We start from the raw sequence: 17966 nt of genomic DNA on the forward strand, positions 1-17966 counted from the left end.
CACATATATATTTATTTTCGGTGCCAATGGATTGTTTTTTTCTCAGTGCACTACAGGTGTGTGTAAGTTGAAACTATATAAATACAATGTCATTAAATTTTGAAACCATTGCTAACTTTGCAGTCTTATAGGTAAATGGGTTTTAAAAAAAAGGTTGTAAAATAATCTACTTGTGAAAGGTAATAGTAATAAAAGTACTGCATGTTAAAGCAATGTTTTTGTCTGTTAACATGCACCATACATAACACGGCGGTTAAATAAACAACGTATTTACGATAAAGACATCGGCTACTAAACAAGGTTTTTATCAATGAACCTCTAGCTATATGAATGAGTCTACTACATATGTTGAGTAATGATTATTTCTTGCTAAACTGTTTGTATATAAGTATATATATAAGAGACTTTAGAATTTCAAATTACATGTTTAGCATAATGTTCTTTTTTACACACTTTATAATACAAGTTGGTTAAACTATTTCTAACAAAAGTTGTTTTCTTTTTTTTTTTTTCTTTTTTTTTCTTAACCAGTTTATGTTCATAGTTTTTGTGCTTCTGAAATGAATTTTATTTTCAAACTATTAGTACTATTTATTCTTATGGATCTAAGAATATTTTTGTACCAGAGTTACTTCTTTAGGGATGTTTATATTTTATTTATTTGCTAATATTTTAAACGAGTTATACATAACAATACAGAATAATACACCGACTTTCTGTTATTGCAGTTCTTACAACTGCAAGTGCAACAGACTTCATCAAACTTATTTTTTATTTAAAAAAAACTTGAATTGAACGAGTATCTATCCATTTTCCTTTAGTTTGGAAGTGCGTTTTCCAGAATATGTTTGAAGATATTGGAGAACAAAAGTGATTTCTGACTGAAGGCTCGCTTCTTCCCTGATGAGATTTATTCACTTTATCTAGTGAAGAGCCATTCTCAGTACATGTGAAGGCTCGTTAGGAGTATGTGTAGGATTTAGGGAATGGATATCACCAACTGTGAGGATGGATATCCCCTAACGGAGAGGCTGGATAGTTACCAGTTTTTGATTATTTATATCTTTTCTAGCAACTTTTTAGTTTACTTTTCATATTGGGAGTCGTCTTTAGAATATTTTGAAGAGCAGTGGAGAGGAACTTATGTTAAGCAGCAACTAGAGAGTGATATCTCTAGAGTTTGTGGGGTGAGAACATCACCTGTGGAAACTACAGAATGAATGGTCTCATTTGATTAGGGCTCAATAGATATATTTTAATCACAGAGCAGTAAATCTGGTTGATGGAGGACATTTCGAAGCACACAGTTGTAAAACCTCTGCTTTAGTAAATAAAAATAGAATTCTATGACAACAAAAAATTATTCCATTTTTGCTTAAAAATATGTCCATAAATATATGAAAATGTATATTCTGTAATAAACATTACACCTTTTGGCGTACCAAACGAAATGAAACTTAGAATTTTGGATGCTGTAGGTTAGAAAGGTTAAGAACACTGTTTAGAATAGTAAAATTAGCAAACGTTAGATTAATCTATAAAAACTATTATTCAAAATTAAAAATGATTTCTATTCAACTAATGTTGCCAGACGAGAAAAAAAAAAGCTTTGATTTTCATCATAATAACCAAAAAGAATCATTTTGTTTTTGGAATCTTGGCTCTTTGAATGGAAAGATTGTTTGTAATAGACTAATTGGTAGAATTATTTTCAATTATTGGCCCCTGATAGATGTTTAATCACTTAGTTTAGCTGAATAAAATAAAACTACTGAATAAAACACTCTGTGATAACAGGCCCTAGCCATGGTTTTAATAATAACTATTTCTGGATTAAATAAACACTTCTTTTTTTATCATCCAATATATATTATCACAATTGTGAACATTTACAATATTACAGCGAAATATATTTAATAATTTTTGTTGATGTTTTTGTCTTTCTGTCAGTACTTCTTATTGATTAGTGATTATATTGGATTTTACCGAAAAAAAATAATAAAAAATAATTAGCTTTACAATATATGTACATATCAAAGACAACGTATGACGACATAAATTTTTATATAAATAAATAAATATGCACAAATTATAATCAAATTTAAATACAAAATATAATGGGCTAATTTTGATTATTTATTTATTTCTACTATTTCGTTTAATATACCTATTTAGTTAAACATTGATTTAGTAAAGCTCTTAAATTTTTGATCACAATAGTTTTTATTATCTTTACACTATATAAATTTAAAGTCTTATTTACATTATTTGCAATTTTACAACGTTTTCTTTTATCTTTTTTTTTTTTTAAATTTATGCTTTAGCCTTTATTTACAATGTAATATACAATCGATTTATTTTGTATTATATTTTTAAATAAATACTGCGTTGCTATACAAAAATATCTACAGTTAAATAAGTTACATTATTTAGATCACTGGGAACAATAGATGTTCTGCCTTAAAGTTTATTTTTAGGAAATTAATAAAATTATTTAGCTCCACTAAACTATCCAACTAATTATACATAATTGATTCCGGTAAAATGTAAAATGATATTCTATACAACATTGAAGGATACCAGTGTACACCTTGCTGTGGTTTACCAGTAATATTCGTTCTTCTATTCCAACCAGAAATTGGGTGCGCTACTAATGTATACAATCTTAAGAAAGTTTCCCGAGCATGTGTAAAAAATCTCACTGGTGAAAAGGCAGCGTGAGCTATACTATGACTTTCTATGACTGCGTAACAAGATGCTAACACATCATCAACAACTATTGTACCAGAAGTTGTCAACGGTGCAAAAACACCTCTATCCAGTACTAATTCAGTAGATAAAACTTTCTCCGGAATCAATTGTCCATCTGAGGATCTAATCATCAATTGATCACCACTAGAGATTCTAGCTGCGAATACACTTTCTACCTGGCCATCAATGGTGGCTCTCATAACTAGATGTTGTGGTGTAACCCGCAATTGGGTTGATTTGGTTATCAATGAAATAAATTGCCGTCGACTTTCTGCATCACGATCTAGGAACATTATTACTTCTGAATATTCTTGGCGGCCGCTATTCGGTTCGTAGGTTAATATACGATCACCTATTTTCAGATCTGATAGTTGCCTCTTTTCGCCACCTTCTACGACCACCGTACTGTTTCCAGTGAAACAGCCGCCTTTTCTTGCTGCTTGTGACGATTCTGAAACAATGATAAAACAGTTATTTAGTTAATTATATTAAATTTATGAATCAATTTATAAATTGCAAATAAATAATAAGATCCCATTTAGATAGATAGATATAAATAATTGTAATAATTTATCAACATTCAGGGTGCATAATGTTTCAATTTTAAACGAAATTACAATAAGAGTGAACGCAAAAAGTACAAGCCATTAAATTTGAAAATTGTTATTTATAACAGTGAGATACTTGCAGACAGAATTTATTATTAATGTAAAGTGAATATCAAGTGGGCCTTTAAAAGTAATAGTTTTATTCAATAAATTATTACAAAATATTTGCTGGAAGAAAAGTTTAAAACTTTTTACTCAGAGATTTCAAATTCTCAGCTATCCTTGGTCCAACTTAAGCCTTATTAAGCAATAAGTTCCAGATTAAGGCATTACAAATGAGTTTCTTGCCTAAATGTGAATAATGCCGCTTCGTAGAAATGAGTTCACCAACCGACGGTTTTTTTTTCTAGCATTACTGATTAATTTTTCTGATTCTTGGTCCACTCCACTGATTCTGTATGCTGCCATTTCTAATTGCTAGACTTAAAACACGTGTTTATGGTGAATTTTTATTTTAATTTCTAAACACTATTAGTAACAATGACAATAATATTGACACATCTATGCACCCACTAACTGAGGAGAGAAGTTATCCAGCGGTAACACTCCTTAAGCAATCTCTAAGATTAACAACTCTCTTCAAAACAGAGAAAATTGCGAGACCACTGACGTTTTTAATCGCCTAGAAAGATGATCTGGAATGTGCTGAGATGATAAATGGCAGACAAGAGGATTGGAATGAAATTGAAAGCTTTTGCAGCGAGTTCGAGCACAACTTGATTTGCAAACGGAATTTTTGAAACATAAAATGAAGCGTTAATGATAGTGCGGAGAATTTTTGACTGAAGAGATTGAATTCTGTGAAGATTGGAGCGTTTCGTTGAACCCCACAGTTCAATACCAGTACATCCAGGTGGGTTTTAGTATAGAATTGTAAATCAATCGTTTGTTATTAAGTGAAAGATTAGATCGTTTCTATAGTAGTCTTTTGACAGCGCCTGTTAATTTCAGTGGATTTAAGTCATGAGTGCGGGGTCTCAAAGTCTATCTGTTGTCTAAATACAGCCCAACGTGACGTACAACATTGGCAGAAGGATTTGGAATTGAATGGTACAAAAATTAAACTGCAATTCTTCTGTATTTAAATTTTCATTTTAGTTTTTACAATTTATTTTCCCTGAACAATTTATTGTATTCATTTGCATACTGACTGTAAAAATTTTTTCGATGAGTAAGTAAAGTTTTCTAATTTATGTTAAACAGGATTCCTATATACATCTATATAGATATTCCAAATGTCGGCTTGTTTTCAAAGGTGAGTGCTAACTAAAAGAAGATGCTACCACTGTCTAAAAGTTCCAGACTTATGTACAAACAGATCTACCGTGTGTGGTCAGTCACTAAACCACACTCTCCTCCTGACACTTGTCAAACTATAAGCTTTACTAAATTCCCCAACTCTTTATTTTTTCAATAACGGTACTTTTTTTTTTCTTTCTATATCCTTAAAAATGAATACGGCTCAGTTCCAACTTAGTCGTCAGTTAGGTTTGAAATCTGCTAAAAACTGGTTAATACTATTTACTATTTACTCTTTAAGGAATTTATCATAAATTAGATGAATATTTTGTGTAAGACAAACTGGCAAATACTATTAAGGTTTGCTTAATTCGTTTTACTTCGGATTAATGAACTTTTTCGGAGCTCGGGGCAGATCATAACTGCGCTTATTCTAGCCCAATACATATTCTAACTACCATACATATCGTAATTATCTATTTAAAGCAGCTTATAGTGACAGGAGAACGTCAGCCTACTTTGTCTTGCAAAAAATAGATTTTTTTTTTTTCATTTTTTAATTTTTAACCGTGAAATAGTGTTGGTAATTTGTCAAGGAGAGGATGAAGTTATTAGTTACCATCAGGAGAAGTGGACTAGCCACTATTTTAGGGATGTTAGCCTCCTTGCTGATATCTAGCCTACACTATCATTCCAGTCACTTGTGGTAGAACATGGTAGATCTTTTAGATCGCTCTTTTTTACACCACATGCTTAAACATGTATGGGTTAAAGTCTGGTTTACACAGTTTCTTGGTGTTCTGAGTTAGCCATGAAGGAGTTCAATGTTATTTAAAGTTTTTTTTGTTGCTACTTGCGAGTACCTTTAATTTGAAGCCGTTCCATTCAATGCATTACTATGTTGGCAAGCGTGCACAGAAGAGATCAATGGTACCTCGAGAAGCAGTAAGATACAGTGATGATCAAAAAAGAATGGATAACCGTTTTAGTCAGACATACGTTTGACGCAGTTTGGTCTTAAGATACTGGTGAATTTCTTGAAGTTCATTTTTTGGTTTCTGGTTGAATCCTTGGTTGTTAAGGTTATTGAAGTGGAATTATTCGTTTTTCCTGTTTTTAACCATAAAGTTTTCGCCTAACTGCAACCAAAACTTGAGCGAAATTTCGCAGATGGGCCTAGAAATAAAGTTAAAGCCGTATCTTATCTACTCTTTCTATTTCTGTTCAATTAGTTTGGCGATTCTCTTTAAGTTATCCAATTCCAAATCGATTCTCCAGATTCAGTGAAATATTTTGATTGTCTATAAAATTGTTTTTTTCTATAATTTCCGAGAAAGCATTTCAGAGAATAGATCTCGGCCGTTAACTGTCTTGTGGCTCTCTGATTTTGTAAAATAGTATAACATTTGCCTTGTTTTAGCTTATGGGAAGTAATATTTTAAAAAAATTCATGACCAAAAATTGAAAATTTTGATTACAACTGATGGAGAAGTGCCATTTTACTAAAACAATGTTTACGTTATTTTTTTTCGATTATTTTCTCAAAAACGATTCATACAATGCACTTGTTTATGTTGATTACACTGATAAGCATAACAAGTTTATTAACCTACAGCAGCGGTTCCCAACCTGGGGTACGCGAAAGATTGTTTAGGGGTACGCAAAAAAAGTTATTATGGCGGAAGATATAAAAATTATACAGATATATTATTAATGAGAAAAAAAAATATATAAGAAATGATTCCTACAACTTAATTACAAAATTATTATAATAAAACTGAATAACATATAAATTGACAAGAATTAAGTACACTCATTCGATACTGCAGTATTTTTTTTAAAGTAAATATATTTGTATATCAAAAATTATTAAATGATTTCTTGAAAATGTAAAAATTCGAAAAAATGTTTTGCTTTAGTTTTGACTAATATTACACATGGCCCGCATATAATTTACTTCTCCTTTATTAACGCTTTGCTGATTCAATTTACGGCCCCTGCAATAGTTATTGGTTTGAAATGTTTACCTATTCATAGATGATTTTTTTAACAGGAACATATCATATGTATATGTTCTTTGCAAGGCACATTACGAGTATATTCAGATTGTTTTGCAGTTAATTTAAAGTTACGTACAATACGTAAAATCATGAATACGATTATTTATTTATTTTATTTATATATTATTATATAAACTGCTCCACAAAAAAAGTGGCGCACTTTGAAATAAGCGTTTATTTTTTGTTTTATCACATTTTGGGGAAAGAGTATTAGTTTTAATTGTTTTCATAAACTGTCAGGGAACAATTAATCGAATCAAGGTCCAAAGTTTCTTGGAAATAGAGAAGCAATGCCTCGTTTAATCCCCTTCGGTCTTTTTGTGTAAACAACAACGTGAACTTTACCTCAACAGTAAATAAATTTATTGACCTCTACAGTTGCGATTCGACTTTTTTCAAGCTGAAAGCATTGCAAACTCTCAATTACAGCAGAGCAAGTGGCCCGTATTATTGCATTAGTTGAGGATGGACGGAGTCAGCGGTACGCAGCACGAACGTTAGGGTTGCCTGAGACCACCGTCCGTAGAGCCATCCATCGTTACCGGGAGACAGGCCTCTGCACTCGCAGACAAGGTTCGGGTCGACCAAGAGCCACAGAAGCACTAGATGACCGATTTATTAGAATTCACACTCTAAGAAATCGTACATCAACTGCTTCTGAAACAGCTCAAACACTGCTTACAGTTCGTGGAATTTTAGTCAGTGCCGAAACCGTACGAAGAAGGTTCGCTGAAATGAATTTACGCTCTAGGAAGCAAGCCACAGGACCATTGCTCACCGTAGATCATCGGAGAGCCCGTCTAGAGTTCGCTAGGGAACACCGCAACTGGTCTAAGAACGATTGGAGAAACGTTCTCTCTTCAGACGAGTCCCGTTTTGCTCTCTATGCACCTGATGGGAGGCGACGGGTTTACCGAAGGCCTGGAAAGCGCTACGCTCCGTGCAATATTTCTGGTAGACTACCATTCTGAGGTGGTTCAGTGCTGGTGTGGGCTGGGATTTCTATGGAGGCTAAGACTGAGCTCCACGTGTTCAACAGGGCAATCTTGAATGCAGATTTGTATGTGAGGGAAATTTTGCAGCAATATGTGATACCCTATGCACCATTTATTGGGGAGAATTTTATTTTTATGCAAGATAATGCCCGACCACACACTGCCGCCTGTGTTGTTCAATAACTCCACGATACTGGCATTCGTGTTCTGAGATGGCCAGCACGCAGCCCGGATTTAAATCCAATCGAACATCTTTGGGATGAGCTGGGTAGGCGATTAAGATGGAGAAATAATCCTCCCAGGAGCTTAGAAGAGTTGCGAGGTGCTCTGGTGGAGATATGGCAGGAATTAACACAAGATTTCGTGAGAAATTTAATAAGGAGTATGCCGAGGAGATAGGATGCAGTAATGCGAGCAATACACGTCACTAAAATTCTTTTTCTCTTTTTTAATCGGAAGAAATACTTTTTTTTTTCAAACTCATATTTTGCTGAGAAGTACTTTTTTGTTAAATTAAAGGTTTTCATTACTTTTAGATCATTTTTTATTTTATTTTAGCCCTCCCGTAACTTTATACTTCTTATATTTGCTAACTAAAATAAAATGTAGAACAAAAAAGTTACAGAGAAAAAAAAATAACGCATTTTTAAAGTGCGCCACTTTTTTTTGTGGAGCAGTGTATATATGTTAGGGGTACACACTGAGGAAACAATCAGGTAAAGGGGTACACTAATGAAAAAAGATTGGGAACCGCTGGTCTAAAGCATATTGAAAGTTATTAACACCGGAAAATGCCAAAGTTTTGAAGGAAAAATTGAAGGCAATGCCTTGAAAAATTTAAAAAAAAAATGAGATATTTTTGCGATTTCTGATCTATTTTTATTTGAGTTAATTGTTAGGAGAAAAGGAATCGGATTCAAAATGAAAAACTGTTCTAACTAATGTTACTCCTTGAAGAATCAGTACACAGAAAATGAAGAGCCATTAATTCAAAACAAACAAACACAAAATAAAGGACTTGAATTTATAAGGTCCGTTTTTTGTTTTTTTCAGGCATTGTAAGAATTTAATTGAATAAGAATCCATCTTGAAGAAAACAATAGGTTGGGCCCCATTTCAGTTGCAAGTAAAGCTAATAACGGTGTAACTTCTTCACTGGACAGATTTGTGATACCTTCCTGGAAATGCAGAAGACCAAAAACGTTAACATAATGCCACATCAATTTGTCCAAACGCAATAACAAAAGCGGCTACCCACGGCACCTAACAGAGCGTCTATTTCCACCTTTTATAAATCACTCACTATCTCTTTTAGCGTTGGCGGTCATTTCTTATTTGTTGCTTTTAAAAGTTTTCGATAGATTTTTATTTATTTAGCTTTTTTTTTTCTCAAAATGTATGCACTCTAAATAGGCTTATCTTTGGTATCTTTCTTTTGTTTTTGGTTTACTTCTTCTTTTTATCGGATTGAGGGGTTGAAAGTCGTGGGAAAGTGTATTTCTCCAGTGAGAATCAGGTAAAGTCAATGGTCGACCATTATCTTTTTTTTTGAAGTGAAGGCACGCAACAGGACTTACCAAAAAGGGAAGTGTTAGGTTCTTTATTTTTTGTTTGTTAACTATTTAATGCTACTAATTATAACTTGTAAAGAAATAATAGAAATCACGTTATTATTTATCTAACCTCATTACTTAGATTCTTGCTTGTACGATAGTAAAAAGAGTGTTGGGGCATGGCCGATAGTTAGTTTAACAAGAGCGTGTTGCCACCTATTGGAGCTAGTACTCGTAGTTGTTCCAGCCACTTCGTTAACAGTTAAAAAAGATCTTCATCTGTGGTGGTGGCTTAACTAGCCAAAAAGCTTGTTTTAAAATTATCATTCCCCACTCTTTGAAGGTTGTCCCCACCGTATATATTACTTCTTCTTTTTTTTAAAATATATTTCTTCTCCCACTATTTTGTATTACCAATACACGATCAAATATAATTGCTCTTAATGATTTCACGTTATTTCAAACACCGCGTTAATATTATTATTTTTTTTTGTTTTTTCATGAATAAATTAAATATGTTCTATGTATATACACTGGGAACGTGTGAAGACTCATTATCCACGGCTGGTGTAGCTCTCCTTAGAGGCGTCTAGCTTACATCTCTTCATCTCAAGCATGCTCCGTCCCACTTCGTTACTTTTCCAAAAGCCATTTTAATAAAGAATAAATTATAGCCGCTCTTCTGTACATTCACACATTCTCTCTCGCTCATCTCCTAAACCATCTCCTTCTCCTAACAAGAACTCACAGTTCTCCTGGCAATCTTCACGCCCCTACCTAGCGCAACTTCATTTTTATTAATAATAACAATTATAATTTTTTTTTAAAAAAAAAGAAGAAGAAGTAATATACATTGCCTGCCTTGCAACATGTCTCCTTTAATAGAAATTTAAAGCGGCTGAAATTGCCGAATATATAAATATATATTTAATAAAAAAAAAAATTAAAACGCACTACGCAAACCCAATCACCTACCGAACAAGGAATAATATCAAAATATGCGATGTACGTATTTACTAATGCATTAGTTTAATTAAGTTCCTTTATCGGCTAGATTGATTTCTGAGAAATAAAAAAAATGTATAATGCCTCTAAAGATAATTAACTTTTGCTTCACCAAAATAATTTATATCGAGGCGCTTGATTTATTTTAAACTACTTCTTATACGTTCGTTTAGACCAATCATAAGCAGCCTCTTTTTTAGTCTCTTCTTAATAAGTATCCTGCTTGTAAATGCAATATAATATTTATTGATAAAATATATTTTATCAATTCTAACGACCGACAGCTGTGCAGCGTAAAGCCTTCTCTTTCGATTGCAGCGTCTAACTGTTTGTAGAGAAATCTGTCTGACCGGAACCATCGTTTTGTGTAAGAGGTGTTAGTTTCGTTTTGCCGAAAACAAGATACTACACATGTAGTAGAGCAACGAATTGTCGTAAAATTTCACATGAAACTGGGTAAAACCTCTACTGAAACTTATCTTTTATTAAAATAAGTTTATGGCGATGAATGTTAATCACGTGCACGAGTTTTTGAGTGGTTCAAGCGTTTCCAAGATGGCCGAGAAGACGTCGGAGATGATGACCGCCCGGTGGGTCGCCTTTCCACGTCCAAAACGGATGAAAATATCGATTATAATTAATCAACATTACTACCGTGAGGTGCTTGCACAACTCCTGAGAAAGAATAAGGAAAAAACTAGCCCAAGTACAACATCCCAGTTTTAGGCCATCCGCCTTATTCGCCTGACCTGACCCCATATAACTTTTGTCTGTTTGCCCTAAAGTCAAATCTGCATTAAAAGGAACACGATTTCAGTCTGTTGAATCTGTGAAAGAAAAAGCGGCACGCGTCATGCACGAGCTCACAGAAAAAGACTTCCAGCACTGGAAGTCGAACAATGGTAAATTCGCATGGAGCGTTTTAGGGATAGGGGAGGGGTGTACATTGAAGGTGATAATAACTAAATATGTATAAATTTAAAATAAAATGTTTTACAGCAATAGTCTCGTTATTTAATAGCCACACCTCGTAAGATGTAGCTGACTTCATGCAACTTCATATTAGCATTTTATTTTTCGGCATATCTTCGCGTAGAATTATAAATGATTTGTATTTCGTTATCACCTTACCAGTTAAAGCGCGTTTGACGTGTATACTCGTCAAACCAAATCTCTATTTCGGTGCGTTCGACGTGTATACTCATTGTGAAAAATATAAAATTGCCATTAACTATAAAAACTAGAAATTTTAATAAAATACAATTAGAATATTATTTGGTGGGATGTTTCCTTTATCTTACCAACAGAACTGCCAAGTATTTTATACGGAGGGGATGGAGGGAGCTGGCCAAATGATAAGTGGTTGGTACATGTTTGGTCACCGCATTAGAGATTGGGAATTAGGCACACAAATAGAAGCTCTCAACCCTTGTGCAATGCCCTTTTTACCTTACTTAGTGGTTCAGACCTCAGTGCGAGCATGATTTCATTTTGCACAGAATTCTTCAAAGCTCTTTTCTTCTTTGTAAAAGCTCTTGCGTCCCCTAGTTAACTAGGCAATGCATACGTGAAGCGGTACAAGATTTTGAATGAGCACAGAATGCTCTGTAATCTCAATCCCCTAGAGATTGCAGAAAAAGTCGCTTGCAGTGACTATTATGACGTTGTAAACTTTTAGTTGTTTTGCCCTGCGTTCGACTTATATACACGTCATTGTCTGATTTTAATTCTGCACACAGTGGCGGGGTTTTTTAAAACTAAATTCCACGCTTAACTGGTTAACTTAGGTATAAAAATAATTAAATTTATGGTTTTCTTTTTAAGTTCTAGGAGTATATAATCTGTATTTTTTACTAGGGCAATATCTTCTGTCCAATTAAGGTGGCCTAGGAAATGTTCACTTCAGAAACGTTGCTTCACTAGAATGCTGCATGTTTTCTTTTAAATGGAATAGCAATTACTGAATGTTTCATTGCAGCTTTATTTAAAGATCAATTGGTGTACATCAGTAAAAGAACGATGGGAGAGCAAGATGCAACCTTAGATTAAGGATTAACTAGGAGTATGGCTCTTTAAGCTGAAGTAGAAAGTGTTCTTTAAGTTGGAATCGGAAAGAATAAGTAGGAGTACTCTGGTTCAAGATCATGGATTTGTGATCAAAACTAAGCGGATTTCGGTTTCTAGAAAAACAGGGTAAAGACAAAGACAGCTTCAGCCTGATCAGAGATCTAGGCTTTTAAGTAAAAAATAAAATGTGTGGTAACAAAGTTCTGTCAGTACCAAGATCATCCATAATAAAGTAAGAATGGAAATGCGTAAACCGAGCGGGATGAATGGAGTGGAGGAGTATTGCAGAATGTTAAAAGTTTGAGGATAGAGAGTGCAGTCGAAGTAAAGAACGAGATGCAGAATGATGGCGTAGGTCATCCAGATCTCTGGTGCCAAAAAAAGAACGAAGAAAAGGAGTAAAGCGTTCTTTTTTCAGTTAAACTTCAACAGGAGTTGTTTCCGACTTCATTAAAAGTTTCGAATTAGGTTCTTCAAGGTTCAGATTATGCTTTTATTAGCTTATAAAAAGATCTATGCGGTTTTTAAAAAAATGGCCTAGAGGAAAACAAAAATATTTGTTTAACAAAGGCTATACCACAAACTGCCTTCTAAAAACTATTTAGTAATTACAGAAGGCCCTGTAATTCATTGATTTACAGCTCGAACTATAACCTCTTATTACTTCCTTTTCCGTTTCATTGCCCACTTCTTAGATAAAAATCTCACGCGCATTTCTCTAATCGCAGTCTCCGCTACTGCATCTTCTAGAAATGTGAAAAAAACGTGCCCAAAGAAAATTTGTCAAAAAAGTATTAATGAGAATCAGTGGTTATGTGTATGGCACACTCTTTTAAAGAAATATTCTTCTAATTTAAACAAGTAACTGGAACGTATTCATAAAATAAAGAAATATCAAAGGAATTCTTTTTATTCTTTTAAGCGAAATGTTGTCTAAATGTAACAGAACATGAAGCCAATATCATAAAAATCAGAATATTTACCTGATTTAACAGAACAATGTATATGGGCTCTTGATTCGTAATAAACCCAATCGAATCCAGCTTCCACAGCCAGTCTGGCCAGCATACCATATTTAGATCTATCTCTGTCCGAGGTCGTGATGTCCACAGCTCTACCTTCGTAATGCAAAGAGTCTGATGCGTGGTAACCTTCCTCATCCCAACCCTCTGTCACCCTCAGCTTAACGCCCGGCCATTGGTTCATCACTGATATTGCTAAGGTGTTCAGTTTCTCCATACATCTCTGGAAAAAAAAGAGAAGAAGTATGATATTTTATTTATTAAAATGCTAACAAAAAATTGTATTTCAGTCCAGTGTATCGGATTTGAACTTTGCAAATAAGATTTATTTGCGCATTATAAATCTTGGAGTTAATTAGCCTGCTGCAAAAATTTAATATTTCTCAAATTAGTGCTCTCTTATGCATTAATATAGTGGAGAGAGGAGCACATTTCAACATCACAGTTAAAATGTGCCCTACCGACCTGCAAGTTTGTGACTTTTTTTTTGTTTAATCGCAGAGAAGGGGAAAGTGGTCCGAACCTACATTAAGAAGCGCAACAAACCGAATATTTTGTTCAAACTTCCTAAACCCATCACACTTCGGGTACAACATTCTGAACTGAGTCATTCTTGATTTTTGAACTAGATTTCAGTGGTTTAAAAGAGAAAGTAATGTAGTAGTGAGAGAAATAACTGATAGAAGGTAGATTCAGAGTAAAGTAATATCATTTCTTTCTATTTTATATTGTGTTCAAAGCTACCCCGCCAGTGGGGCAGATATTAACATTTGACACATTTTTAAATTAAAAAAATCTAGATATGTATGTAAAGTACCAACTGTTTATTGATATAGATCTGTTAAGAAGACTTGAAAGTTGTAGAAAACAAGATAAAAATGGTTCAATAATACGATTTTGTGCGCACTCTGTAACAGAAAATGTAAATTCTGTTCAAATGTGCCCCTTCTCCACTTCTGCAAAATCAAACTGTTACCGCACTATGTCGCTTAACACATCAACAAGCTAAGGTCTTAGAAAAATGTATTACAGAAAAAATTAACATCTAATTATGAAATGCTTTTAGTCAATTCCTAAAAATATTTGTTTAAATAACTTATTTATGTACTCGGTATGATTACTTATTTATCTAGAGATACCTTGAATACTTATTTTAAAAGTTTTCACTGAGAATTTGAGCTATTTTCTCACAAAAATTCAGAAATGAAAATTTTCTACCTCATGATCTCTATTTAGTTTAAAAAGTCACCATTCCACATCACTTACTACACTTTATAATCCACAGTAAACCGTTTCAGCCTAGCTTTGACCCGTACAGGTAAACGCTTTTTGGCTAATCGCTTATAATGGGCATTTCTTTTGTCATAGTTAACAATAATGTTCTCCATAATCTTACTTTGGTAAGATCGCTTCGCTTAAAGGCAGAAAGAAAAAAACGGTTCAACCTAAAAGTTACCAGAATTTTAAGCAGTTTAAATTTCGATGTTTAAGAGTGTTAGGGAACAGTTTTGTTAAGCCAGTTAAGTAGAGGAAACGGACTTCTCTCTTTCAAAGCTCCAGTGATTAGTATTTAAAGCTATTTAATTTTTTGAGTAAAGCTAAAAAGAAAATACATTGCACAGAAAGAGATATGTGCTTTAGCTTTTTAAATTCAAATCTCCACTCTATGTGACAGTCTAAAAGTTAGTCGGATTTGTTTTTTTTTTCTGCAAATCTTGATAGATTTATTAAAATGACAGTTTAGACTTTGAAAGGCCTGAATCCTTTGCTTTTAAATACATCATGGTTTAACAAGAAATATGTCTTTTTTTGTGAGAAAGATCGGAGATTTACATATTCAATTCAATAAATACATATTCGTACTTTAGAAAATGCTTCTATATTGACAGGATTATGATTTGATTTTACACTTTTCCATAGTTGTTAAAAAAACTATTTGCAAAAAAATATTTATAGACTACCCTATAAATAATTTGAATGTTCTAATAAAACTTTAATAGTAGCTTCAAATGAAAATGGCAGTGGGCTTTCATGGGAGTAAATAAACAGAGAAATCTTTTTGGTTCTGATTTTAACTCGTTGCCTCTCTTCAAAACGAATTTCATTTCATTTCTTACGATCGTAATTTAATTTCATAATGATTATAATGAAATGTGAAATATTTTATTAAAAAAGTTTTCAAATTGTCTGTTAATGCCCCCGATTACATTGTATATTTGGAAACCAATCTGATGCCCACCTATTAGTACACTATTAGGCTACACATTAACTATGTACGTAGATGTATTGATTTGCCGAGTGAAAGATATCCTCATATCGTAATTAACGAAATTATAAGAAAAAAGATTTATTTGTATAAGGATTGGGAAAAATTCTGCATTAATTATGACGTTCCCTTAGAACAATTACTAAATAAAAACTATAGTGTTAATGCAATTACAGAAAAAGTAAAAGAAAAATTAATTATTCAGTATAGGTTGAACGCACAAAAAAGCTGTTATCACAAATTGTATAAAAGTGTATTATGTTGTGGTAGAATTCCTGTGTATGGTAATTTAGATTCAGTGGCTATCAGTTGGGTTATTAAGTGTAGAGGGGAACTATTGTACTTAAATAATTATAAATTTAATAACGATATTAAATTATGCTCCTTGTGTAATTTACAGAGATGTGAGGATGTTTTTCATTTTGTCTGTGTGTGCCCTGTTTTAAAAGGTCTGAGACATGTACATTTTAAGAAATATGAATTGAATTGCGATGAATTTACAGACCTGCTAACCAATGAAAACAGATGGCCTAGTTTGGTGTCTTACTGTAAGCAAGCTTGGTGTTATAGATTCACTTTAATCCAAGAATTTAATTATTAATCCAAACCGTCTAATGTCTTATTGGCGCCCAAGATAATAGTTTAATTTTCTGTTTTATTTTATTATATTTTATTTTGTGCTACTTTATTTTTATATTTTCTCTTTTCTCTCTTCTACTTTGCTTTCTAATCTTGATTACGATGAAATTGCTAATAAATCAAGATATAATTTAAATTTTTTAAAGTTACTTCTGTATTTAAATTAGATCTTTATTTGTTTATTTATTTATTGTATATGCAGCAAAACACAGCAACCCTCTGACGGTCAAAAGACCAAGAGAACTGTCTGTCGCTTTTCTATTATATCCTGATATATGTAAATATTATCCAAAATAAAGACAATATTATTATTATTATTATTATTAATGAAATGTGAACATATCAGATTAGATATTAGAAAATTAGATATGCCGATGTCATAACAATCGTAGAAAGAAGGGAAAAAGTTAGTGAGAAATTCTAACAATATAAGGTAATATAAGAAGATCGATCTTAGATCAGTCAGTCAAGACCGACATACAGGAATGTTTTTACTGGCCAAAAACTCTGGTTTATTGAAATTGCTGTGTGACAAGGAGCATTATCGTGATGCAACACCCACTTGTTCTTAATGTTTAGTCTCACACGAATGACCCTTTTTCAAAGTTTTTCGCAAGAACCACTCGGTAAAAGTGTTGATTGACCGTTTGACCTTGAGGTAGAAACTCTTTGTGGACGATTCTTTGGATATCGGAAAAAACAAATCAGCGTGCATTTGATCTTCGACTTCGCCATCCTTGCTTTTTTGAGCCTTGGAGAGGTTGAAGTATGCCAACTCCATGCTCTGGCGCTTGGTTTCTGGGTCGCACTCAAACCCACCTGACTTGATTCCTTGTGACTTTTTTCTCTTCCCGAAGTTGAAAAATCACCTCAAGGGAACTCATTTTTGGATAGTCAAAAACATTCAAACGGCTGTAACCGACCATCTGAAGGCTATTCCAGTATAGGAGTTCGAGCACTGCTATGAGAAGTGGAAGAAACGTCTCCAGCGCTTTGTGGCTTCAAAAGGAAGTTATTTTGAAGGTGACAATATAGAATTGTAATTCTTTTTGAATTAAAATTTTTTTAAAAAAAATCAGTCTCATTACTTAATTTAAAGACCTCGTAGCCTACTTTGAAAGGTAAATCTCGTTTAAACTCTTTAAACGAAGTGGTAGATTTATTTCTCTCAAGAAAGCGACTGGCTAGCTCCAGGTCTTCTCTTCATAGGAGCTGTTTCAGACAAAATGCCATAGACAGCCTTAATTGGAGATTGAAGCTGTCAACCACGCCTAAGTTTGTCAATGTCGCAAGATGTTTACCACCTTATTTACAAAAGAAAAGAAAAAAAAAAAAACGGGATCTATAAAACATTTGAAGAGGTAGTGCTGGTTTTTTTCTTAAATATATTTTGGAATATAAAAGAAACTGAAGTCGACAGTAGGAGGTTTTTTAATGTCAGTAAATTGGTAATTTCCAGTTCTGATGTAATGAGGTTATTCTTTACACAAAAACCGCAAAAAAAGACTATAAGAATTAATTTACTGGGCGGAAATGCTTTCATAGTTATGCACAGTTTAAAGGAAAACCGCAATTCTGACAAGTTTAATTTATAAATCGTTTTTATACCTATAATGGTGTGAAAAAGGTAATAAAACAAGATAATTCCAAAGGTACGGTTTTTATTATCAATTTCTTATGAATTTAAATATTTCAGTAGTCAATCTTTGGCCATTGTCTTTCTGTCAAATCAATCATCTAAGAAGGTAAAACAAGAGAAAT

The 17966-nt window shown here is 33.2% G+C and overlaps 1 protein-coding gene across 1 annotated transcript in view; it reads right to left on the bottom strand.

The window, feature by feature from the left end:
• Positions 1–405: 405 nt before the first annotated feature.
• The window catches only part of hh (hedgehog signaling protein), a 99199-nt gene continuing 81638 nt past the window's right edge, over positions 406–17966 (bottom strand). Inside the window, exons 2-3 of the mRNA XM_074129375.1 lie at positions 13262–13523; positions 406–3202 (exon numbers count right to left, since the gene is read on the bottom strand). Of these exons, the coding sequence (XP_073985476.1) occupies positions 2517–3202; positions 13262–13523 (948 nt within the window). The 3' untranslated portion in view covers positions 406–2516. The remainder of the gene's footprint in view (positions 3203–13261; positions 13524–17966) is intronic.

The sequence above is a fragment of the Rhodnius prolixus genome, unplaced genomic scaffold (genome assembly GCF_049639745.1).
Source record: "Rhodnius prolixus isolate KJV_2025 unplaced genomic scaffold, Rpr scaffold_9, whole genome shotgun sequence".
NCBI lineage: Eukaryota > Metazoa > Arthropoda > Insecta > Hemiptera > Reduviidae > Rhodnius > Rhodnius prolixus.